The sequence below is a fragment of the Poromitra crassiceps genome, assembly GCF_964638095.1.
Source record: "Poromitra crassiceps genome assembly, chromosome: 9".
Classification (NCBI taxonomy): Eukaryota; Metazoa; Chordata; class Actinopteri; order Beryciformes; family Melamphaidae; genus Poromitra; species Poromitra crassiceps.
Genome location: NC_139630.1, coordinates 14,421,276 through 14,446,291, shown reverse-complemented (window position 1 = coordinate 14,446,291; position 25,016 = coordinate 14,421,276). Strand labels below are relative to the sequence as shown.

Genomic DNA, 25,016 nt, shown 5'->3' with positions numbered 1-25,016 from the left:
TCTTATAGCTCTGACCAGACTGAAATACGAGTTTAATTCCATTCTTACTGAAAGGGCAGAGTTTGCGCTGTTTAGAGCCAGACAGAAACACTACGAAGAGGGGGACAAAGCGGGTAGGATGCTGGCCAATTATATTAAACAAAGGGAGTCTATGAGCGCTATTCCGGCTATTAGGGCACAGGGGGGTAGTTTGGTCTCTGATGTAACTGAAATTAATAATACATTTAGGAACTCTTATACTCAACTCTATACTTCAGAATCACTTGCAGAGGATGAGGAGATAACTTTATTTTTGCTTAATATAAATCTCCCCTCTCTCTCTGAGGAGCAACGTGCTATGCTGGATGCTCCTATTATTGTAGAGGAGATTTTGGAGGTCATACATAACTTACCATTAGCTAAATCACCTGGCTTAGATGGGTTTTCAGCAGAATTCTATCACTGCTATGCTGCAGAAATAGCTCCATTATTACTTGATATGTATACTGAGTCATTAGAACGGGGTTCCCTACCCCGGACTTTGTCAGAGGCACTTATTACTTTGATTTAAAAAAAAGGGAAAGACCCATTAGACTGTAAAAGTTATAGGCCTATTAGCTTAGTTGGGTGTGATGGAAAAATTCTCTCGAAGATCCTCGCTAAGAGAATGGATAAAGTTATCTCCTATCTAATACATAAAGATCAAGTCGGCTTCATTCATTCCCGCAATTATGTCGATAATGTTAGACGTCTAATTAATATAATGTGGGCTACACAGAATGAACAGATGCCTATGGCAGCCATTTCTCTTGATGCAGAACGTGCCTTTGATCGGGTAGAATGGCGTTATTTGTTTTTGACTTTGAAGTCCTTTGGCTTCGGTAATACATTTATTGATTGGATACGGTTAATATATACTCGGCCTCAAGCTGCAGTCCTGACCAATGGTATTATTTCACCTCCTTTTGAATTAGGGCGGGGGACAAGACAGGGGGATCCTTTGAGCCCTGGGCTCTTCGCCCTGGCAATAGAGCCTCTAGCTTCAGCTATTCGCCTAGACCCAGCTTTCCCTGGTATACAGATTGGTCAGGATTTGCATAAGCTGATGTTGTATGCAGACGACATTCTTCTATTTGTTTCAGATCCAGAGAGGTCCCTTTTTGCATTATTTAAGATAATAGACTCATTTTCCAAGCTCTCAGGCTATAAAGTTAACTGGCTGAAATCGGAAGCTCTTCCACTAACGGCTTATTGCCCCAAATCCTTGTTTCAGTCTGGAAACTTTAGATGGCCCACGGAGGGCATTAGATACCTGGGCATAACCTTCCCCCCTAAGCTCTCAGAGCTAATTAGTATAAATTTTGAGCCATTGCTAGGTCAATTTAAAGTAGATATAGAGAGATGGGCCCCCCTTTTAATTTCAATGTGGGGTAAGGCTAACATTGTGAAGATGACTTGTGTACCAAAGTTTAATTACCTACTTCAGGCACTGCCAATAAGGATTCCTCTGAGGTACTTTAAGCAGTTCGATAGGCTTTGTAATACATTTCTCTGGAACAATAAGCGCCCTAGAATTAACTTACGTAGGTTACAGAGGCCAGTGGACCAGGGAGGACTAGGTATTCCAAATCTGCTTTTATACTATCAGGCTTTTGGTTTGAGGCACCTGGCCCATTGGACTCTACCTCCTGAGCGCGCTCCACCGTGGTTTTCTATGGAAAAGGCCCTCTGTGCGGCTATCCCCTCTATTTATTACATATCGGCAAAATTGCCGAAGGATGCCCAGACTCACCCAATACTCCAGCATATGCAATGGATTTGGAAAAGGTCGGCTGTAATACTAAATTTTGATCCTTTTTTGAATTTGTCTTCAGGTATCTGGCTGAACGCTAAGCTTAATATAGATAAGAAACCATTTATTTGGAAGGTCTGGGTGGATAGGGGCATCCTTGTTTTGGGGGACCTTTACCTGGGGGACAATATAAAATCATTTACTGCTTTACAACAACAGTTTGATTTACCTGAAAGCCAGGGCTGGAGGTATCGTCAAATGAGGCATCTGTTAATTCAGACATTCGGACTGCCTCCTTCCAAACCTCTGAACTCGAATACCCCCTCTTTAATTCTGGAGTTATTTGGAAGTGGACACGAAGCTTCAAAATACTATTCCATGCTTTTGACTCAATCAGATACTAAGTTTTGTTTTCTTAAAGTGGGTTGGGAAGTTGATTTGAATATGTCATTTTCTGATGAGACATGGAAAAAAATCTTAAGGAATGTAAAGAAAATGTCTAGGGAGATTAAAACAAGACTGATCCAGTTTAAGATTATAAATAAATTCTATTGGACTCCTGTAAAGCTATTCAGAGCTAAGCTGAGGGAGAGCCCAGAGTGTTGGAGATGTAACATCACGGATGGTACTTTGGTACACCTTATGTGGGCTTGCCCTAAAGCCCAATATTTTTGGACAGCCATTCATGAAAAAATTAAAGGGATAATTGGGCAGGATGTTCCATTCTCTTCTAGTTTGTTTATTCTTGGTGATCCTCTACCATTGCACAACCTCCCCAAGTCTGAAGCAGACTGGATCCATACAGCTCTTATGCTTGGCAGGAAAATTCTAGTTCATGAGTGGAAGTCGGCTGATTTACCCTCAGTGAATGTATGGCTCTCTCAGCTGGGGACGGTGGCAGCATACGAGAAACTCTCTCTTCGTCTCATTAACCAGTCGGAGAAATATGTTCAGAAATGGGGGAAATATTTGGATTTTGTGAATGGACTATGATGGGAAGATGTTTTATTTTATTTTATTAAAGCTGATGTTTATGCCGGGGGCTTTTGCAATGGTGTTTGTGGGCTGCTGATGTGACACTGTTTTTCTTTTCTTTTCTTAGAATAGTGGTTAGGTTTAGTTTGATTTTTGTTTTGTATGTCTTTATTTGTTTGTTATTGTATGGTATTTGTGGTTCTTTTGGTGTGTGGACTGTATTGTTTATGAAAATACGAATAAATAATTGATCATAAAAAAAAAAGATGGTTTTATTTTTTAATCACTCCACCCACCCAGATTATCACATTTTTCTCCCCGATCGAGGACCGCAGGAATGAGACCGCAAGACCGCACTTCCTTGTACGTGTAAAAGTGAAGGGATTTTGGTTAAATGCCTGAAATAACGTCTGTGGTTAACACAAGTTTATGAAACAGTGACATTTGCGTTTTCTGAAAATTGCATAAAAAAACGCATTTACGCTTCAAAAGTCAAACAGTGTTCCTCATTTGTGAAGATTATCTTGCTAGACACAAACTTAGCGGTTTCATAAACTTTTGTTGAACGCAGACATTATTTCATACATTTAACAAATTCCCATACAAAAATCCCATTGCCTTTTACACCTACGAAGCAGGAAGTGAGGGTTACTTCTGGGTAAGCCTACAAAACTCAATTGAACTTAACCAACTCTCCCTGCTGTCCTGGTCGTTGCTCCTCCCCCTCTGCTGATTTGAAGGAAAAGAGGTCGGCGGCTACCTCTTTTCCTTCCAAAAAGACTATTATATATATATATATACTAGATTATGTGCATTTTGGATTAATATTTCATCGTGGGGTGAGTACCCGAAGCACAACATGTATTTTGGCGCTGTGAGATGTGTGTTTTGGCAGATTTTTAACAGCTGTACCATTAGCCTCCATTCTATGGCGATAATTACTAACTTCACGACTGTAGCTCACTGTAAACTGAGCGGACCGTGCCGGTAAGGCATGGTGTATCTTGTTTATGTGGGGGGGATGTGAAATGAGCTAAACTCCCGAAAAAGTGGAGTATCCCTTTAAATGTGTCTGATTATTGAATTTAGTGGAAACTTTAAATGAGCTAGTCTTGCTAGTTCCGGTTGCCAAGTCTAAAAGTCAAGTCAATGGGATTTTTGTACAGGGATTTTGGTTAAATGCTTGAAACAAGGTCTGTACTTGACAAAAGTTTATGAACAGTGTAGTGTGTTCAGTAAGATAATCTTCACAAGTCAGGACCACTTTTATGACTTTTTAAGCGCTTTCTGAAAATCGCAATTTAAAACAAATGCATTTACGCTTCAAAAGTCACAGGTCTTATTTCAGGCATTTAACCAAAATCCCCATATGAAAATCCCAGTGACTTTGAGACGAAGGACGTGCTCACATCCAGCTCACATCCAGGTCTTCCAGACTCATTCCTGTGGTCTATTCAATGAACACGGGGTTAATTTAACCTCATTTGAGGGTTTGTGGTGTCTGGTGGTGTTTTAATCACGCCTTTTGATGCACTCTTAATACTCATAACGTAGTGGATGGAAAGTGCATAATTTCTCATTCTCTTTTGCCGACTTTCTGAAAATTTGCGACACATGAAACCCCACGAGAGTCACAGGAGCAGAGACGGACCAGGAAATTGCCGGTCTTGTTGGAGCAGGCGAACAGACGAGGAGGATGGGCCTCCATCAGGGTCTCCAGCCTGGGGGTCCTGCAGTACTCTGTCTGGCCCCCCAACACCTGCCAGAACGCATCTGTGCACACACACACACACACACACACACACACACACACACACACACACACACACACACACACACACACACACACACACACACACACACACAAGTGTTGAAACAGTGTTACGTTATGTCCCTCTCTCTCTCTCCGCTCCTTCCCCCCACCAGTGTTGCCAGATACAGCTAATGGTTTCCAGCACAAAGACTGTTCAAAACCACCCAAATAAATGCAGGTCTATGGAAAGAGGCTCTGTAAACCTGCCCAAGCCCATTTTCCCCTCGCACAATGCAACCCAAACCAGCCCAATTGGCCGGAAACACCTGCCCCTCCCCCCTCACCTTCCTCCTGCCCCTCCCCCCTCACCTTCCTCCTGGCCCTCCTGCAGTGTGGAGGCGGGGCTCTGCAGCAGCTCAGACAGGCTGTGAGCTCCACGCTCCTCGGCCGAGCTGCTGCTCCTCCCCTTCCACAGCCAGCAGCCCGAGGAGGAGAGCAGGAGGAGCACGTCACTGGAGCTCAGAGAGGAGGCCACCGGCGCCACCTGCAGGGGGACCACACATGGCTTCATATAACAGTACACAGTACAGTACATGGCTCTTATTCAGTGGTGAGTAGAGTAAACAAAAACAATAGTCAAGTGAAAGTAGAGTAACTTTGTAATATATTTACTCAAGTAGAAGTAAAAAGTAGTAATACATTATTACTTGAGTAAGAATAATTGAGTAAGAGTATAAAAGTATCTCGTAAAAAAAACTACTCAGTAGCCTAGTGAGTAACATCAAGAGTAACATACAATTTATTACGTTTTATACGATGGTCCGTTGTCATCGCTTACTTAACCCTGGAGCATGTGGTGCAAAACTTATACCTTTTTGACATGAAAAGTACCACTTATAAACATGTGTTTTGTTATCAAGGAAAGCAGCAGGGGATGATCGGCTTTAAACGTTTAGATCACATGGTCAAGCTGTTCAGTTTCTCCACAGCAGCTGTGGTCATCTCTTCCCCCCTCCCTTCAAGCAGTTTGCTGACACCACACGGCTGCCCAGCGGCCATACGCCAAGCCCATGGTGCATGGTTTATTTTGAAGGTAAAAATGCCTAGCTTCCTGTATTCTGTCTATTTCTAATGGGATTGATTTAGCTTTATAGGATTAAACTTAACACATTAAGTGCCAGAGACGACCTAACTCGTCTTACATAATCCAGCGCTTAAGTGCCAAGGACGGACTAATTCGTCTTACATCGTTTTCAGTGGTTTCCACTAGCTGGCGCCCTTGGGCAATATGTGAATGTGGATCCGACCTCTCCCGCTGCCCCGGAAGTACTCTAACAAAGATTTCTATATAGGGAAGGCGGGCTCTTTGATCAGCGGGTTGTGTAGGTAAGATTGAGCGAGTAAGACAGAGACAGAATTACATAGCGATTTATATATAGAGAATTTCAGCAATTTAGCAATTTAGAGTCAGATTTAGAGCGAGTTGGTTAGCGTAGTTGATTTAGTTGTTAGTACAGTCGTAGTGTTTAGTATAGTCTTTATAAAGACTTTGTTTAGATAGATAGTTAGCGGTAGTTACAGTTAGTGTTCATTGTAGTTAGCTTAGCACATTTAGCGTTAGCGTCAGTTCATTTTAGTATTTAGCCTTTATTCTAGTTCAGTTTATTCTAGTTCAGTTTGATCGAGTTGGTAGCCGGTAGATTAGCCTTATTTCAGTTCAGTTTGAGCTAGTGGTAGCAGTAGTTTTATTTCAGTTCAGTTTGAGTTAGTCGTAGCAGTAGTTTTATTTCAGTTTAGTTGGGAGCGGGTGGCGTGTTTGTGCCATGCCGGCCAAACGCAAGCGGTCTTCGGCGGCTGCACGCAAGCGATCGGCCGATCAGAGATCACTGCTTGATTTCTTTTCCGTCCGAAACGAGCTTGTGCCGGAGACCGATTCCGAGGTCTCGGATGATGAACGGGGTGAGCCTCTGCATGTCGCGGCTGCGGCTGCAGGGCTCACGACTGAGTCCGAGTCGAGTGACCTCCAGTCTTCTCCAGACGCGGAGGATTCTGAGGAGGAGTGGGCCCCGTCGAGGAGCGAAGCTCCAGAGAGCAGTGGTAAGACGATGTTTGAGATGACTTGTGTAACTTGTGGAAATGTAATTACTATGACTATACAAAAGCCAGCAGTCAGTCAATTCATTTTACTTTTATTTCAGACTCTGAACAGTCTGAAGATGAGCCTGAGGCAGCCAGCTGTAGCGGCTCTGGTGCTGCAGCCTCTGGTGCCAGGAAAATGGGTAAGAGCACACCTCAGAATCAGGTTTATTTTCACATCACAGGTTCCAGCCAGCATTCAGTACCACACATATAAAAAACACTATTTTATGGTAATTATGTATTTCTATAATTTGCAGATTGTGGCAGTGGAGCTGGAAGAGGGAAACGGCCTGCAGGTCCAGGCTGGAGTGGAGTTGACTGGGAGCCAACCCACATCCCCTTCACAGCTGAACCGGGTCATCATAGTGGTGGTGCTGCTGAACCAGTTGACTTTTTCCAGCTCTTCCTGGACGATGAGCTGCTGCAGGCTATTGTTGTCCAAACTAACCTGTATGCACACCAGTGCATCAGTCAGGTGAGCGAGGCTCTGCCACATTCGAGGCTTGGGAGGTGGAAGGACACTGATGTGGCAGAACTCAAGAGCTTCTTGGGACTATACTTCCTCACTGGGATCGTCCAGAAGCCTAAACTGGCCATGTACTGGACCACAAATGAACTGACTGCTACCCCCCACTTCAACAAAACCATGTCTCGCAACCGCTTTCAACTGCTCACAAGATTCCTCCATTTCAGTAACAATTTTGATGTTGATGGTGCAGACAAGTTGTTCAAGGTCCGGCCAGTTCTGAACGACCTGTTAGCAAAGTTCAGAGACATGTTCACACCGAGTCAAAACATTAGCATTGATGAGGGGATGCTCCTGTGGCGTGGGCGGTTGGCCTTCAAAGTCTACAACCCACAAAAACCCATAAAGTATGGGATCAAGTCCTACATCCTCTGTGACTCCCAGACAGGTTACTGCCACAACATGAAGCCGTACTGTGGTGAGCGGGCCACCCTAGGCGAGACGGTGGAGTTCCTCCTCGGGGACTTGGCAGGGCAGGGGTACCATTTGTACATGGACAATTACTACAACTCTGTTGGAATGTGTGCACAGCTGCTGGAGTGTCAGACACATGTCTGTGGCACTCTGAGGAAGAACAGGGGTGAGCCACCTGCTACCATAGTCACCAACCACACCGTGAAGCTGGGGGAAACGGTCATGCGCCACAACGGTGGCACCATGGTTCTCGCCTGGCGAGATAAAAGAATCGTGAAGATGGTCTCCACGCTGCACGACGACACGATGGAGACGGTGCAGGTCAGGCAGAAAGGCAGCACAGAGAGGGTCGCACACACAAAACCCAAGTGTGTGGCAGACTACAACAAGTACATGAATGGGGTCGACAGATTGGATCAGAACATTGCATACTATCCGTTTGCCAGGAAGACATCCAGGTGGCCCTTCAAATTTGTCATGTACATGTTTCAGATCTCTTTTTATAACGCCTTTGTTCTGTACAAAGCTAAACACCCAGCTAAACGCCAGAGAAAGTGTGAAACATTGCTGGATTTCATCCTGAGTGTTATCGGTGTATGGACCAGACCTGTGGTGGGGGGTGGCGGGGAGGAGGTGGGGGCTGGCGGGGAGGAGGTGGGGGCTGGCGAGGAGGAGGTGGGGGGTGGCGGGGAGGAGGTGGGGGCTGGCGAGGAGGAGGTGGGGGGTGGCGGGGAGGAGGTGGGGGCGGGGGCGGGGGGCAGTGACCAACCTGCAACCATGCCCCGGCGACCATACCTGGACCCTCAATGCAGGCTGGAGGTCAAGCTAGCGGGCCATGTAATGGTCCTCATACCAGCCACACCCAAAAAAGATACCCCAACGAGGAGGTGTAGCATGTGTGCAAAGAAAAAGGTTAGAAAAGAGACACGCTACATGTGTGTCAAATGTGGGGTCTCATTACACAGGGGTAGATGCTATGAGGAGTACCACTCAGACAAGAACCTTCCTCAGCGGCGCTGGCGCTGAGTAGGTATGGGTCATAAAAATAAAAATAAAACCAGCCAGGGATTGTTTTTGCTCTTTGTTTGATTGTTTGCTAGCTAGCAGGAATACATAAAAAAGTACCTGCCGATTTTCATGTAACTTTGTGGATGGGTGTAACATGGGCCAAGGAAGTACCCATTACATTTTGGAGCAGTTCTGGATTCGGTGTACGAGCCCAAACCGGTTTGATCACTAACCGAAAAAAACTATAAAAAAAAAAAACTATATAAAAAAAAAAAAAAGCTGAGTCTGCTCTTGTTTTGTATTTATTTTGACATTTATTTATTTTATTATTTGTATTATTACTCCATTATTGAAAACAACTATTGTTCAGATGTCTGATGTCTCACTGATGCCAAAAATAAATGGTGAAAAGTGACTGTTCTGCCTGTTTGATTGAATTTCACAAAACTACATTTTTCTCAGCTTTCCTTCTCAGAGGCCAAAACCATGCTGTACTCAACGGCTAATATCTACATAACTACTAACTCTACAAACTAACTCTTTTAGACAGAGAAAGCACACATTCTATTAGTTCTTTTTAGATGATTGATGTTCACGAAGTCATAACAGAAAAGAATCCTCGGCTGTTTTAAAATGAGCCAGAATCGTCAAAAACACCCCTGGCACAACTTACCTACAGGAATGAAAACATGGCTGGCACCCAATGTGTTAAAATGTATTTTCTACACGGAGTGACACAGAGGGCGGTAATGGTGATAACTGCTGCAGATTGATTGCATGATTGGACCATGGCTGACCAATTTGGGGCCCGTGGGCCAAACTTGTGCATTAGACTAAACACAGGCACAATTTGATGTGAGTTGAAGAGCCACATTACAATGAGCAAAGAGAACTCTAGAGCCACAGGTTGGCCACCTAGGCCTTAGAATAAAAACCCAATAAAGCCCTATAAAAAAGACTTGTTTTCTTGCATCACTTGGCACTTGAGGAAATCGATGCCTTTGCAGGTGAGTTGAGGGTCGTTAATTATTTAATATGCGTGAGCGATTACTTAACATGCACGGACGTTAATATCGGGCACTTATCACAGATTATGTATTTTTAGCAAGTCGTTATCAGACTCTGATGTCATGATGATAGTTTGTTGAGTGCTATATTGACAGGCTAGTAACTAGTTGAATGTCTCCCATGTGAGAAGTGGAGTCCACTCTGGGACCGGTTTTCACTTTTTTGCATCTTCAGGCCCCCGAGAACGCCGTTGCCGTGTAAATAGCGCCTCAGTTAAAGTACAGAGTTAATTTGCAAAAACAGGTAAACGCCATTCTTAAAATGAATAAACACCACCTGTTCGATACTCCCTGGACTGCACATACAAAACATTTTTGAGGTAATTTATGTGAAAACTACCAGATGAATATGCTATGTTTTAGTTGTGATTGATAGTAAAAATGTACCAAACATTAATTACAATATACATACATCAATATCTAATTTGAAACCATAAAGAATACAAACGGAGATACCTGTTTTTGCAAATTAACTCTTCAATTATATTTCATTGCAAACGTATTTGAGTAAGACTACTGTAAGTATTCTGTAAAAAAGTCCTCATCAAAGTACAATTTCTAAATAATAAAAAAAGATATACTCAAGTACATGTTCGGTTGCAGGTTGTGTGTTTTGCTCTCAGTCTCTCTTACCTCCACAGCTCGGGTGTCTCCTGCTGGATTGGCTCGGACTTGTAACAGACGGGTCTCTGCCACCTCTGATTGGCCGCCCTCTCTGGACGTCCCGCCCGTGTACACCACCATTGGCTGTCCCCCAAACATGCTCATGAGGTGGGCGGGCTCTTTGCCCTGGACCACTCGCACCTGAAAACACAACCAACATCTTTAACCTGTGTATGTGTCTCTGTCTGTCTATCAGTGAGAGAGTGAGAGAGAAAGGGATGGTGAGAGAGTGTGTGTGTGTGTGTGTGTGTGTGTGTGTGTGTGTGTGTGTGTGCGTGCGTGCGCGTGCGTGCGTGTGCGCGTGCGTGCATTTATGTGCGTGTGCAGATCAAGAAGGTTCCAGGTGAGTTGACACAGGATGAGGTCATGACCCTGTACGCCTGGGACCAGGTGAGTCTCCTGCTGTCGCCACGGATACAGACCCCGCCCCCTTCTCTCCTTTTTAGAGTTGACTTTTCTATCAATAAAGTCGAGTCAACGTCGATTAGTCATCACGTGGTGCAGTGTTGGTATAATATATATATATATATATATATATATATATATATATATATATATATATATGGTGCAGTGTTGGTATAATATATATGAGATATATATATATATACAGTATATATAGTTTATATATAGTTTATATATAAACTCAAAACCCTGGATTACTCCACAAATCAAACATCTCTTCAACAAGAAAAAACATGCATTTAAACAGAATGACTTTGCAGGACTTAAGATGATCAATCGGGACATAAAAAACACAATTTTCAAGGCAAAATTAAACTACAAAAATAAACTGGAACGGGAATTTGCAAACACCAAACAAGCTTTTCAACGAGTCAGGACTCTCACTGGACAAGCCACCAAACAAACCACATGTGTATCAGACCCCATCACCTTTGCTAATAACCTCAACAATTTCTACGCCCGTTTTGACACCTCTGATTACACAGAAGAGTGTGAAACCCTCCTGGATTCTCTGCCCCCCCATGAGATGGACTATGAGTCCCTCCTAACCAAGGGGGACGTCTACCACCAACTTATTAGGTGCAAACCTAATAAGGCTCCCGGGCCGGACGGAATTCCAGGTCGTCTCCTGAAAAACTGCGCCCAGGAACTAACACCCATCCTTCACTCCCTTTTCCTCAGATCACTCCGTCCTTCAACATCCGCAAATCTACGTCACCTCTCAGTCCAACCCCATCTTCTTCTCCTCCTGTATCGCAGCATTGTTGAACCGGTTCTCCTCTACTGCATCATCTGTTATTTCCACATGCTCACAGTCACCAATAAGAACAAACTCCTAAAAATAACACACTTAGCCAGTAAACTGATCGGTATCACCACTCCCAACCTATCTGACTGTGTCACCTCATCCATATCCCGTAAAGCACGCACCATCACACATGACCCAGACCACCCACTCCACCAGCACTTCACCCTCCTCCCCTCTGGCCGTAGGTATAGACAGCCTTTGTGCAAAAAGGCCCGCTTTGGCAAAAGCTTTGTCCCAACTGCTATAATAACTTTAAATATGTAACCCTTCTCTCCTGCTTACCATGTGATGTGCTATTGTCTCTGCTCGGCTACTCCTATGTCTCAAGTGTTGTTCTTTGTACCCTTTTATGTCCCTAATGTTTGTGTTTCTGTACGCACCGCCTGTGAAAAAGAATTTCCTCTTTGAGGACAATAAAGCTATCTATCTATCTATAATATGTGTATATGTATAAATATATATATATGTATATATATATATATATATATATATTTTATACCAACACTGCACCACGTGATGACTAATCGAAGGGATAGAAGCATTTTGTCCTGTGTATTAATGAATACACAGTAATCATGTGTCCAGGGTTGCACCATCCATCTGTTGTTCACTTAAATAGTGACTCAACAGCTGCCATTTCATTTTCTCATACCACCGCTCTCGCTGCAACTCCTCTCGCACAAACTGCTGCTAAACTCTGGATAGAAACCATGTGTTTGTATGTTGTTTTATATCCTCTTCCTTAACCATCGTGTCCTCCCAGCTCTGCAGCTTCTGTATTTCCTCCTCTGCTCCTTGGGCAACAATAAAGTAATAAGTCAACAATAGAGCCGCTCGCAAAAATTAAAGTCAAGTCAAGTCAAGTTTATTTATATAGCCCTAATTCACAAGCATGTCTCAGAGGGCTTCACAGAAAGTATGTCTAGCTGATTCTAGCTAACACACAGTAACAAGAATATACAGAATAAAGATAACATTTGAACATTTGAAGAAAGCAGGAGAGTGGAGGAGGGAGGGAGAGGGAGGAGGGAGGAGAGGGGGGAGGTGGGGAGAAAATAGGAAATGTGGAGGAGGAGAGAACAGAGGAGGAGAGATGAGGGTGCAGGGGAGGGAGAGCCAGGGTAGGGTAGGGTCTAGGGTTGGGGGAGGGGAGGGAGTAGGATACGGGCCCGGATTAGGGCGAGGGTGGGGAGAAATGGGAAATGTGGAGGAGGAGAGAACAGAGAAGGAGAGGTGGGAGGGTGCAGGGGAGGGAGAGCAGGGGGAATGTGAGAGGGAGGAGAGGGCAGAGAGGAGGAGAGAACAGAGAAGGGGAGGTGGGAGGGCGCAGGGGAAGGAGAGCAACGGGAATGTGAGAGAGGGGAGAGGACAGAGAGGAGGAGAGAACAGAGAAGGAGAGGTGGAAGGGTACAGGGGAGGTAGAGTAGAGGTAGGGTCTAGGGTGGAGGGAGGGAGTAGGATACGGGCCCGGATTAGGGCGAGGGTGGGGAGAAAATGGGAAATGTGGAGGAGGAGAGAACAGAGAAGGAGAGGTGGGAGGGTGCAGGGGAAGGAGAGCAGGGGGAATGTGAGAGAGGGGGGAGGACAGAGAGGAGGAGAGAGGCAGAGAAGGAGAGGTGGGAGGGTGCAGGGGAAGGAGAGCAGGGGGAATGTGAGAGAAGGGAGAGCAGGAAGTGGCAGGGATTCAGGAAAATAGGGGAGAAGAGGAGAAGGAGCAGAGGGGGGGAGAAGGAGGAGAGAGCAGGAGAAGGGAGGGGGGGGCGGTGGGATGTGGGGGAGGAAAGAGCATGGAAAGAGAGGAGAACAAGAAGGGGGAAGAAGGGAAGAAGCGGGGGAAGGGGGAAAGAGAGGGGGGGGGGGGAGAAGATCAGACAACTGACTACTCTAAGCATTAACCAGAGCTAACTGGGACATAGTATCTAGCTAATCTACAGCCTAATCTGGCCTATCCTACCCTGCTCTAGTCCGATTTTAGCCTGAACACTAACAGGTCAGCCTTAGGCTGTAGCTAATCTATCGCCTACCTAAGCTGTTCTAAACCAACCGGCAGCCCTCGACCAGTGATGAAGAGCACCGATGCCCCCCGACCCGGCCCCCGCCCACATAAGGCGTGGGAGGGAAGGCCAGGCCGGGACACAGCGGCACCCCCTCACCCCCAGTGAACGCAAGAAAACCTTTCCACCATATGGTGGCAATCCACACATGGATCGCCACATGGATTGCCCCAGTGACTTGGCTGAGGAGGAACCTTGTGAGGTCGTTGTGCTAGGGGCCCATTGCTGCGGCCCGGGCGGACCCAGCCCCCACGCGACCCGCCCCCCCAGCCCCCAGCCACCAGCATAGTGACTGAGAGCGTGAGAGCAGGCCACGCGGGGGACGGGCCCACCCAGGCCACAGCAGCGGACCCCCATCTGGGGACTCCCCTCCGAGACAGGCCGAGAGATGCCGGGCTAAACCATGCACAGAGTTTCCGATAATGAAACTCTGTGAATGGTTTATTATGGAAATAAAATTTACAAGAGAACAGAAAATTGAAAATGTAAAAAAGAGTCCAACAGAAGGGATATAAAAATGTAATTTTTAAATTATCCTAAGATCAGGGAAGGGAGTTGAAAATCTAAAAAGTAGAGTCCAAAAAGAAGTAGAAAATGCAGTCTTTAAGTGTTCGTAGGTTTAGAGAATACTAGTTAATTAGCTAGGTGAAAAAAGGGGTAACAAGATTGGGAGTTCCATGAGGATGATCTGAGGAATCCATGAGTCCGCGTTGGTGACATGGGTTAAGAGGAGGGGAGGGGAGGATAGGAGTCGGAGGTGATGATTAAGAGGAGGGGAGGATAGGAGTTGGAGGTGATGATGAGGCGGCGGGGGCGGGGGGCTGGGGGGGCGCCCCCCCCTTCCCTTAGGCACGCAGGTGACCAGGATGATGAGGATAGGGGTCGGTGATGGTGATGAGCCCGGGGTGTCAGACAGTAGAAGGAGTAGTGGGTAGATGGCCTAGAGTGACGACAGGTGGCTAGGGCGATGACGGCCGGACCTAGGGCTGCAGCGGTGGGGTGTACGTCAGGCCAATGAAGGACACCTGAGGGGGAGAGAGAGAAGAGAGCGGGGGAATCTGCGCAGAGGTGGAACTAACTCTATACAATAAAATTGGGTCAAATCAAAATTTATTAGGATTATTTAGGATGACTAATATTATACTGCTAATTCAGGTCTAGGTAGTCTAGGTCTAAGTTTAGACTGATACTGCTGGCTTGTGATAGATAGCAAAAATTAAAGTACTCTGACAGCAAAAAAACTAAACAGAACGTGTGAAGCCACATAGTTCTAAGCCAAATAATGTAGCTTAGTACTTTGATTAACAATAAAACAATCAAAAGTAAAGAGATAGAAAAGAGTGAAAAAGACAAAAGATGAAGAACAGCAACTCTACACGCTGCTTGCCTCACACGTGATGACACATTGAGGCCATTTACACCTGGCATTAACATGCGTTTTCTGCCATCAGATTGCAATCAGATTGCACTTGACCACATTAGCCTGATTCCATTTACACCTGGCCTCGTTAACATGCGTTTTGGGTGATCAGATTGCAATCTGATGGCAGAAATGGGTGTCCACCAATCCGCATACAGTTGCTGTATCCAGATTGAGAGGACACATTGCATTTACACTTGTGTTCCATGTGTACACAATGCATCCCTGACCACCTCCAGAGGTGGTTTGGCCAATCAGATTGCAATCCTTCTTCAATGCGTTTCAGGGGTGTTTACACCTGTACTTTCAAGTGATAAAGCACAATCTGATTGCAATCTGATGACAGAAAACACATGTTAACGCCAGGTGTAAATGGCCTCATTGACATCTCCCGATAAGCATTGATGCATGGTAGTGATGTCGATGCTGCCCCTAGTGTATGTATGTGCGTGTGTGTGTGTGTGTGTGTGTGTGTGTATGTGTGTACCTGTACAGCCCCCCCTCCCAGCTCCTCGTCCAGCTGGACAGCCAAGATGGCCGACGTTCCGACCTCATCCTGACTAGACTCCGCCCCCTGCCTGGAAGGAGATACAGACAGGTGATGTGTAGATGATGTTCCCCTGTGTGTGTGTGTGTGTGTGTGTGTGTGTGTGTGTGTGTGTGTGTGTGTGTGTGTGTGTGTGTGTGTGTGTGTGTGTGTATTGTATGCATTATCTCACAATGTCAATGAGGTTCTGCTGTCTGTTCTGATAGTTATACAGGAAGAGTTAGATATAGTGTCATATTATGTTCAATATCGTATTTTATATACAGTATAAGGCAGGGGTTTTCAAAGTCTGTGACTGTGGGTCTCCCCTCAGACAAAGTTGGGACTGCGGCGTACTGTGAACACCTCTTAGCCGTTGTAAAATCATTGTAAACCATGGCCTCTTGGGGCTTATTGCTTAATTTGAAACCAAGCTTATTTCCTGTCAGCTATTGTCTTAGCAAACACTGCAACAGGAAAGCTAGGGGCTATTTAGAATGTTTAATGTTGTCAAGTTAAAACCGTCTATAAGGTCTATGATTATATCTCACCATATGTAGATGATGCTGCCCTGTCTGTTGTTGTGCTGGTAGTGGTACAGGATGATGTAACTGTCTCCTCCGTAGAATTGACCGTGAAGAGAGGGGTCGACTGGCACCTTATCTGATCCTTCAATACGGCAGATCTACAGGCAGACAGACAGACAGACAGACAGGCAGGCAGGCAGGCAGGCAGACAAGACAGACAGACAGACAGACAGACAGACAGACAGGCAGGCAGACAGACAGACAGGCAGGCAGACAGACAGACAGACAGGCAGACAGACAGACAGGCAGACAGACAAACAGACAGGCAGACAGGCAGGCAGGCAGGCAGAGGGTTAACAGCAGTGGAGACAGACTGACAAGTACACACACAAATTCAACTGTCAATCAGTTCAGTTCAGTGTTCAGTGAATATGTAGGTCATTATCAGAGCCTCAGACTTGGTTGTGGGAGGACAGCGGGTTGACTCCTCCTCTAATAATAATAATAATGCATTTATTTTATATAGCGCTTTTCAAGACTCAAAGACGCTTAACAGTAAAACAAAAGACAAGCAACAGGCAGCAGACACAGGCAACAGATACAGGGGACAGGTACAAATAACAGTGGCAAGGTTGTATGGAGAAGCAGAGGAGAGGAAGAGAACAGGAGGGAGGGTCAGGTGGGGGGGGGGGGCGGAGGGTGATGGTTTGGAGGAGGTGGTCAGGGGTAGGGGAGGTTGTAAGCTTGGGAGAACAGATAGGTTTTAAGTCGGGTTTTGAAAGTGGGGAGTGAGGGAGAGTCTCGGACGGTCTGGGGGAGTGTACGTGAGGGGTGATGGGGGATGAGGAGGTCAGTCAGGTGGGGGGGGCTAGGCTGTGGAGGGCTTTGAAGGTGAGGAGTAGTAGTTTGAAGTCGATACGTTGCGAGAGAGTGGAGGACAGGGGTGATGTGATCGCGGGACCGGGTGTGAGTGAGCAGGCGGGCGGCTGAGTTTTGGACCATCTGGAGTCTATGGAGGGAACGGGAGGTGATGCCGGTGAGGAGGGAGTTGCAGTAGTCGAGGCGGGAGGAGATGAAGGCATGGATGAGAGATTGAGCAGCGGGGGGAGAGGCAGTGTCTGACTTTAGCGATATTGCGGAGATGGAAATATGAGGTTTTAACAACAGAGCTGACGTGGGGATCGAAGGAGAGGGTGGGGTCCAGGATGAAACCAAGGTTGCGAGCCAGGGGGGAGGGGGTGATGGTGGAGTCGTCAATGGTGAGGGTGATGGGTCCAGTTTTATTGAGGGTGGATTTGGTGCCAATGAGGAGGAGTTCCGTTTTGCCACTGTTGAGTTGGAGGAAGTTGTGGGTTAGCCAGGTTTTTATTGCAGATATGCATTTTTCGATGTGGGTGAGGGGTGGGTTCTGGAGGGATTTGGTGGTGATGTAGAGCTGAGTGTCGTCGGCGTAGCAGTGGAAGTCCAGGTTGAATTGACGGATGATGTGACCAAGGGGGAGTATATAACAGATGAAGAGCAGGGGGCCAAGGACTGACCCCCTGCAAAACAGAGGAGAGGGTGGAGGAGTGACCGGAGAGGGAGATGAACTGTTGTCTGTCGGTGAGGTATGAGGTGAGCCAGTCCAGTGCAGTGCCCTCAACACCCAGTTGGTGCAGCCTTTGGAGGAGGATGGAGTGGTTCACAGTGTCAAAGGCTGCGCTCAGATCGAGTAGAACTAGGATGTTGAGGGCACCAGAGTCAGTGGAGGTGAGGAGGTCGTTGATGACTTTGGAGAGGGCGGTTTCGGTGCTGTGGTAGGGACGGAAGCCAGACTGTAGGGGTTCGTAGAGGTTGTGGGAGTGAAGGTGGGAGTGAAGTTGGGTGGCGACGATGCGCTCAAGGGTTTTGGAGAGGAATGGTAGGTTGGAGATGGGGCGGTAGTTCTAGAGGTCGGCGGGGTCGAGGGTGGGTTTTTTGAGGATGGGGGTGACAGCGGCGAGTTTGTAGACAGAGGGGACGTGACCTTGGGAGAGTGACTGATTGAAAAGGGCAGTGGGGTGGGGGATGAGGGTGGGGAGGCAGGCCTTGGTCAGGGGGGTGGGGAGGGGTTCGAGGGGAGCAGGTGGAAGACTTGGAGGCGGTGATAATGTCGGTGATGAGGGAGGAGTCAACAGGGGAGAAGGCAGCGAGGGAGGGGGGAGGTCAGGGGGAGGGAAGATGATAGGGGGGGGGGAGGGCCGGAGGGGTTGGCGATGGAGGCAGTCAGGGAGGAGTGGATTTTGGAGATTTTGCTGTTGAAGGCGTGGAGAAATGAGTTGCAGAGTTCAGGGGAGGAGAGTGTGTTATTGTCCGGGGGTTGGAGGAGCTTTTTGACAGTGGAGAAGAGAGTGCGGGGGTTCCTGTTGGTGCTGTTGATGAGGGTGGAGAAGTGGGCAGATTTGGCGGCTAGGAGTGCATCACGGTAGGAAGAGAGGTGCTGTTTGAAGAGTTCGGCGTGGACAGTGAGGTGGGTTTTCTTGTGAAGTCGTTCCAGTTGCCGGCCGGTCTGTTTCATCGTGCGGAGTTGGGGAGTGAACCAGGGGGAGGAGGAGGTGAATGAGACTGTGGAGGTTTTCAGGGGGGCCAGGGAGTCGAGGGAGTCGGTGAGTGCAGAATTGAGGAGGGTGGCGTAGTCATCAGGGGAGGAGGGGGCGGAGTCAGGGGGGAGGGGGGGGGGAGGGCAGAGGATATAGTCTGGGAGAGAGTGGGTAGGTCAATGGATTTGTTGTTACGGAAGGAGATGGTGGGTTTGTTGGGGCGGCGGGGTAGGGGCAGGGGAGCAGAGAAGAGGATGCAGTGGTGGTCAGAGAGAGGGAAAAAGAGAGGGTGAGGGTTGGAGATGGGTAGAGAGGAAGAGCAGACTAGATCAAGAATGTGGCCTTTGGTGTGGGTGGGGAAGTTGATGTGCTGGGTGATGTGAAAACAGTCGAGGAGAGAGAGGAAGTCAGATGTCAGAGGGGAGTCAGGTTGGTCAACGTGGATGTTCAGGTCACCGGTGAGAAGGAGGCGGGAGGAAAGAGAAGAAGCGATGGTGAGGGTTTCAGAGAGTTCAGACAGAAAAGAGGGGTGGGGCTTGGGGGGACGGTAAAGAAGAAGGGCAGTGATGGAGTTGGGAAGTGAGAAGGCAAGGTGTTCAAAGGAGGACAGGGATGGGAGGTTAAGGTTGAGATCATTGATGAGTAGAGATTGTTTATGGAGAACGGTGAGACCCCCCCCACACCCAGAGAGGCGGGGCTTGGCGATGTAACTGTAGTTGGGGGGGGTGGCCTGATTGAGTGAAAAGGAGTCCAGGGGCTGTTGCCATGTTTCGGTGAGGAGGAGAAGATCAATGTTATCTCATTCATGGCCAAAGACGTCTTTGACGTGTTATCAGGAATAGCCCAGAGGGCCAATGACGTGTTTGACGTGTTTTTGTTTTTATTAGTGCAGCGCGTAGTTCAAACACTTCCCCAGCCTGTGACATGTTATCAGGTCCCTGGCATCTAAGACAAGCCGACAACACGCGATCAAACACATACCGCAGCTGTTGTTTTGAAATGAGCAGGAGGAAAAACAGAGAAACGCGCTTCCTTGTAGAGAGGAGAAACGCCCCTCGGCGCGCTGCACTGCTCGCCTTGCTGCAGGGCGAACCTGGATTGAGTTGTTCGCAGTAGTCAAACCCGTGACGAACATGATCGATCCGGTTCCAGCGCCTGGTCCCAAAGCCAAGCCGGACCCGTTTTTGTGTCGCAGCCATGGATTGTATGTCGCAGCATTCGTCCCAGCCCGAACGAGAGGAGGAAAACGATGCAGCAGAGGCAGAGGAGGCTAGACGCTGATCTCAAACCAGTTTGGTGTTCCCCTCCTATGCTAATTTGCGGGGGAAGGAGGTGCGATCCAGCAGCAGCTGTGGACAGAACTCTCTCTCTGTGTGTGTGTGTGTGTGTGTGTGTGTGTCTGTGTCTGTGTCTGTGTGTCTGTCTGTGTGTCTGTCTGTCTGTCTGTCTGTCTGTCTGTCTGTCTGTCTGTGTGTCTGTCTGCACACTCACTCACACTGAGTAAACTGTATTGTTGAATGTAAAAAAAGCACTTCATATATATATATATATATATATATATTTTTTTTTTTGTCATTTGTGTCATAATGAATAATATTTACATGTCTGATGTCAATACAGTTCAAAATAAAAGAATTGAGAGTGAGTTCTGCCTGAGATTGTGTCTTTTACAAAAATTGCCTTTTCTGCTGTTTCTCTTCTCCGAGAGACCTTTTTGGTGAAAACAGGGTGTATATAAATGGCTATAAGTAGAGTACAGAACATGCTAAAAGCTCACTTTTTTTTCCTGGTGAACCCAGAGACGTACATCTTCATTTTGAGGTATTGCAAATCACTTTGGTGCTAATAGATAATTTACTGTGGGTCTTGAAAGATGACCAACAATTATGAAAATCTTTGGCCTGTGCTAAATATTGGCAGTCCTAAACTGGCCATGAATGAGTTATTGTCCAGGATGAGTTCGGATATGACAGGTGATTTGTTGGAGAGAGAGCGAGTGTTCAGCAGGGCAAGGGAGATGGATTTGGGAGCAGGGGGAGCAGGGGGGAGAGAGCGGAGGTTGTTGGGGTTAGCAGAGCAGCAGGTGGTATTGACAGGGGGGCGGGAGTTAGTCCAGAGTGAGGGAATGTTAGTGTCAGCAGAGTAGTGTAGGGTCCGGTTGCGGTTATGGCGGGGTCCACGGTGGATGAAGCGGCGGCGGCGAAGGATGTTAGCCTTGCTGGCGGCGGTGAAAGCAGGAGCAGAGAGACGGTGGTTATTGTTGAGTAAGTGAAGGTCGGCAGCAGAGTAGGAGAGGCGGGGGAGAGATCGTGGAAGTTGGGGGCTAGGTGGAAAAAATAATGGTCCAGGTAGAAAAAATAAAAATGGTCCAGGGGGAAAGGATATGAGGAGCAGTAGTGAGAGTCCAAGATGGAGGTATGATAAGAGGAGAGATGACAGTAATCCAGGGAGAGTGTTGTTGACGGTTAATAGTCGCAGGTAGGGTGGGTTGTTGTTGTTGCAGTTGTTATTGTTGTTGGTGTGAGGATTGATGGTGTTGGCCCAAGACCGAGCCTGTGCGGCGGGGCAGCCCAGCCGTGCCATGGCGAGAGACCAGCTCCAGCAGCAGTGAGGGAAAGCGGGGTGGCAATCACTCACCTGCAGAGATGGCTAGCGGAGGTGGCGGGAGCCCACGAAATGGCGAGGTAGTGGAGACTGCCTCCCAGGACGTGGGTCATGCAGCGCAGCACGGCTGGGCAGCGATAGGAGGCGGCACACAACGGGTCGGTCATGGAGGGGCGAAGCAGATGGGGTCCAGGCAGTGAGAGCGAAGTGATAAATCCAGCGGGAGGAGTAATCCAGAGACGAGTTGATCAGCGGAGGGGAGACAGGAATGAGGAAATGATCGATCGGTTTAATCCAGAGGGTAGTGGGGACGTGTTGATCAGCTGAGGGGAAACGGGAATGATCAAAACGGTTTAGCAGGGAGGATATGACAGAGAGACACGGACGAGGACGGGTGGACCAAAACAAAACAAAATAAACACACGAACAGCTAACAATTACGAAAGACGCGGGCAGAAGCGGCAGTCACAACAACAGACGCCAGCAGTGCTCTGACCCGGAAACGGAAACAGACATTAACTAATGTTAATTTAAAATTAAATATTCCTCTAAATATGACTAAAAGTCCAAAAAACGTCAAATTTTCTTGCAGGCAGTGCCAAGAGTCCCGTCCTCAAAGCACCCCCTACTTCAAAGTAGTTCCAGCGTGGCTGTGTATAGCTAGCTTAGCTGCCCGCCTAGCGCTAGCATCTACTGTTGCCCGCACCGTAGCTTGTAGCTGTTGATAGGTTAGCCGAAAATCACTTTGTGCTTTTTTTTTTCGCCTCACTGACCAGACTGTGTCCACGGACCCGTCTCGCCCAGCTATGGATGCGAACGCACCGTTCCGCCGATGCAATGCAGAGATGGCTACTGACGACTCACACGAGCTGTGGATGTTCTGTCTGGGGCCTGAGCATGCCGAGTGCGCATTGGCGGATCCACTGTTTTGCAGAAAGTGTGGTGCACTCCTCATGTCGGGCCTCAGCTTCCCTCCAGGGCCTGCCAGATGACAGCCAAGCTGGCCGAAAAGTCGTATCTGGCGTCTGGCCAGGCGGCGGCGATGGCCAACAACCAACAACCCATCCTCCAGGGCTATCAGGCGGCCTTGCTGGCAGACCTGCAGGGTGCAGCCACTCCGGGGGCCTATACGGAGCGTATGGTCACGGACTATGCCCTGCGAATGGTGGCACCTCTGGCTGAACCTCACTCATGCCACGTAGGCAGCGGGCTCCACGCCGCCCACCTGCCCAGCCAGGCTTGGGGCCGCTCTTCGGGGTCTGCCCAGTCCCCGGCGCCGCGTCCTCGGACAAGGGGCCCCAGCCAAGGCGCGGGCAACTCTCCGCTCACCGGCGGAGAGCCAGACCGCCCCAGCCGCAGAGTCCTCCTGGACTCCACGTGCACTCCGGCTGCAGCCGCAACAGTGCTGCCAACGCCTGTGCCAGGGCAACCGCCCGCCGCAGGCTGCTCCGAGCGCAACCACTAGGCCAGGCTGCACTTAGCCTGCCTTCCACGGGGGAGGGGAGGATGTGAGCCCACCGGTGTCCGTGCCCAGCGCCCGACGCTGCCATGGGGCTTTCAAGAGGCCGGGGCGAGCCCACCGCAGTCTGTGCTTTTTGACCGACGCGAGTTTGGATCTCCCAGGTAGCGTATGCCCCACTATGGCCCGTGTCTGTTACAGCCCGGGCCGCACAGCGTGCGAGCTTCGCTCCGCCCACTCCACTCCCCCCACATTCTCCCCCACCCACACCACCCCCCGTCCCAACACCGGGTCATGCCCCGGCGATCTCCTTGAAAGTAGCCGATGGCACTGGCACGAATGCCGCGCCTTCGTCTTATGTGAGACCGTCGTGATCCAGCAGGATCTCCGCTTGGAAACGGCTGTGCGCCCCTACCCCGTGGTTGCTTCGCACCATCCAGAGGGGCTACACGCTTCAGTTTGCGGGGGCCCCACCCGCCTTCGATGGTATCCCAGCGCCCAACAGCGACGAGGGCTCCGCGGCCATGCTTCAGGAGGAGGTCTCTACCCTCCTCGCCAAGGGAGCGATATGCCTGGTACCAGAGACGGGGGAATGCAGGGGTATTACAACAGATATTTTGCGGTGCCCAAGAAGGACTGCTCCATGCGGCCCAATAGCCGCATGGAGTTGGGAAGCAGGCCCATGCCTGCGATGCATGAGGATAGTTGCTGCCTATTAGGGCTGTCACTTTTTATTCGAAATTCGAATTCAACTTCGAATGTGGGGGAGGAGGGCATGTTCGAATGTATAATTGACCTGTTCGATTTTTATTTTTATTATTATTATTATTTTTTTTTATTAACCAAAATTAACCAACTGCTGCTTGTTGGTAATGTTAATCCCATGTCAGAAAAAGTCTCCAGATTTGTCGCGTTAGTCTCTTCTGAGAAAGATTGTCTCCAGGGTCTGAAAAGTTGGATGCAGCCAAGTTTGTGAGGCAGTGTTGTGACTGTGAGCGTCCAAGCTAACACGTCGGGCCGATGCCCGGTGGCCTGGCCTGCAAAAAAAAAATTAATTAATTAATTAACCAATTCGAATTCGAACGATTTGCGGGCAATTAAAGTTCGTTCGAACTTTATTTTGGGAAAAAGTGACAGCCCTACTGCCTATTCTCTGCTCCACACATTAAGGTCTGGTCCGAGGCCCACCCAGTCAGTCTTTTAACTGTGCCCTGCCACCCTCCTCACGAAGGTAAAGCAGGGCTGAGTGGGCGGTCACGGTTGTGCCTCATCGGGGCCCGGACAGTACATCTCAATCGGACATGTGCCTGCAGGGGCGATGGCCTCTGAGTCTGTCTGTTACAGACCAAGCTGCCTTGAGTGACTAGTCTCCCAGGCTGGGCTCTCTTATTGGGGTGGGAATATATTCCAACAGGCCAGTGTAGGGGAGGTCAGAGCGGGAAGGGTTTCCTAAACTCCTGGAAGACAAGCCACCCTCGGGCTTGCTTGTCCCAGGTCTCATTGGAGGGGGTTCCAGTGACACGGTTAACGAGCAGACGTGCTGCAGCTTATGAGCTTTACACACAGCTCACTCTATTGTGCCTCAGTAGCAGCCACACACCACTCCAGGTAGCATGATGTGTCAGCAGCAATGGTGATGGGTCTGTGGTATAGGCGGCTTATGAGCCAGTAACAGCCTGGCTCACTGTGCCCTCGACCTGCCACAGCTTACAAGCTTTGACAATTTAGCTGGACCTCAGTCAAACTTTATTTTATTTAACTTTATTTATTGGCTTTCATTGTGAATTAGAAAATGGTCCACTCTGCATCCTATCGCAGGCCACATTTGACCCCCGGACCGCAAGTTGAGTAACACTACAGATACCCCTCTACATTTACTGAACATTGATTACAAAAGTTAGATACAATATAACACAAAATAAGCTTGAGCCAGGTGTGAGGTTTGCATGTGAGTGTGTGAGAGAGAGACTGACAGGCAGGAAGGAGTGATCAATACTGAGAAACACAGAACTCTGTTAAACAGGATGAGGTTTTGTAGAAGCAGAGGCACATGCCTCTGGCAGAGGTGTGACACATGCAGGATGTGACCTGCAGCTTTTTCACAGAAATGCAGATGACTGCTATGAATAACAGAACGGTATGGATGCAGTTCTGATCATAGACTCTGGAGGACATACAGTAAAACCATGGGGGCAGTGATGGTCACTACAGGTTAGAGAAGTGAGTTTGTGAACGGAAGGTCATTGGTTCGATCCTCGGGGCCGGCAGGATACATCTGGGTG

General features: G+C 48.2%; 2 protein-coding genes across 2 annotated transcripts in view; one reads left to right on the top strand and one right to left on the bottom strand.

Moving 5' to 3' along the window:
* Window positions 1-21,254, bottom strand: part of LOC310782183 (gelsolin-like) — a gene marked incomplete at its 5' end in the record, with an annotated part of 32,007 nt that extends 10,753 nt beyond the window's left edge. The window contains 6 exons of the mRNA XM_083642869.1: window positions 4,398-4,519; window positions 4,869-5,043; window positions 10,287-10,457; window positions 15,548-15,638; window positions 16,138-16,271; window positions 21,135-21,254. Of these exons, the coding sequence (XP_083498995.1) occupies window positions 4,398-4,519; window positions 4,869-5,043; window positions 10,287-10,457; window positions 15,548-15,638; window positions 16,138-16,271; window positions 21,135-21,254 (813 nt within the window). The remainder of the gene's footprint in view (window positions 1-4,397; window positions 4,520-4,868; window positions 5,044-10,286; window positions 10,458-15,547; window positions 15,639-16,137; window positions 16,272-21,134) is intronic.
* On the top strand, window positions 6,733-9,859 carry LOC310782932 (piggyBac transposable element-derived protein 4-like; the record flags this gene model as incomplete). Its single annotated transcript, XM_083643722.1, has 3 exons — window positions 6,733-6,778; window positions 6,896-7,643; window positions 9,829-9,859. The coding sequence occupies exons 1-3, from the start codon at window positions 6,775-6,777 to the stop codon at window positions 9,857-9,859; spliced, it is 783 nt and encodes a 260-aa protein (XP_083499848.1). The 5' UTR covers window positions 6,733-6,774.
* Window positions 21,255-25,016: the final 3,762 nt, after the last annotated feature.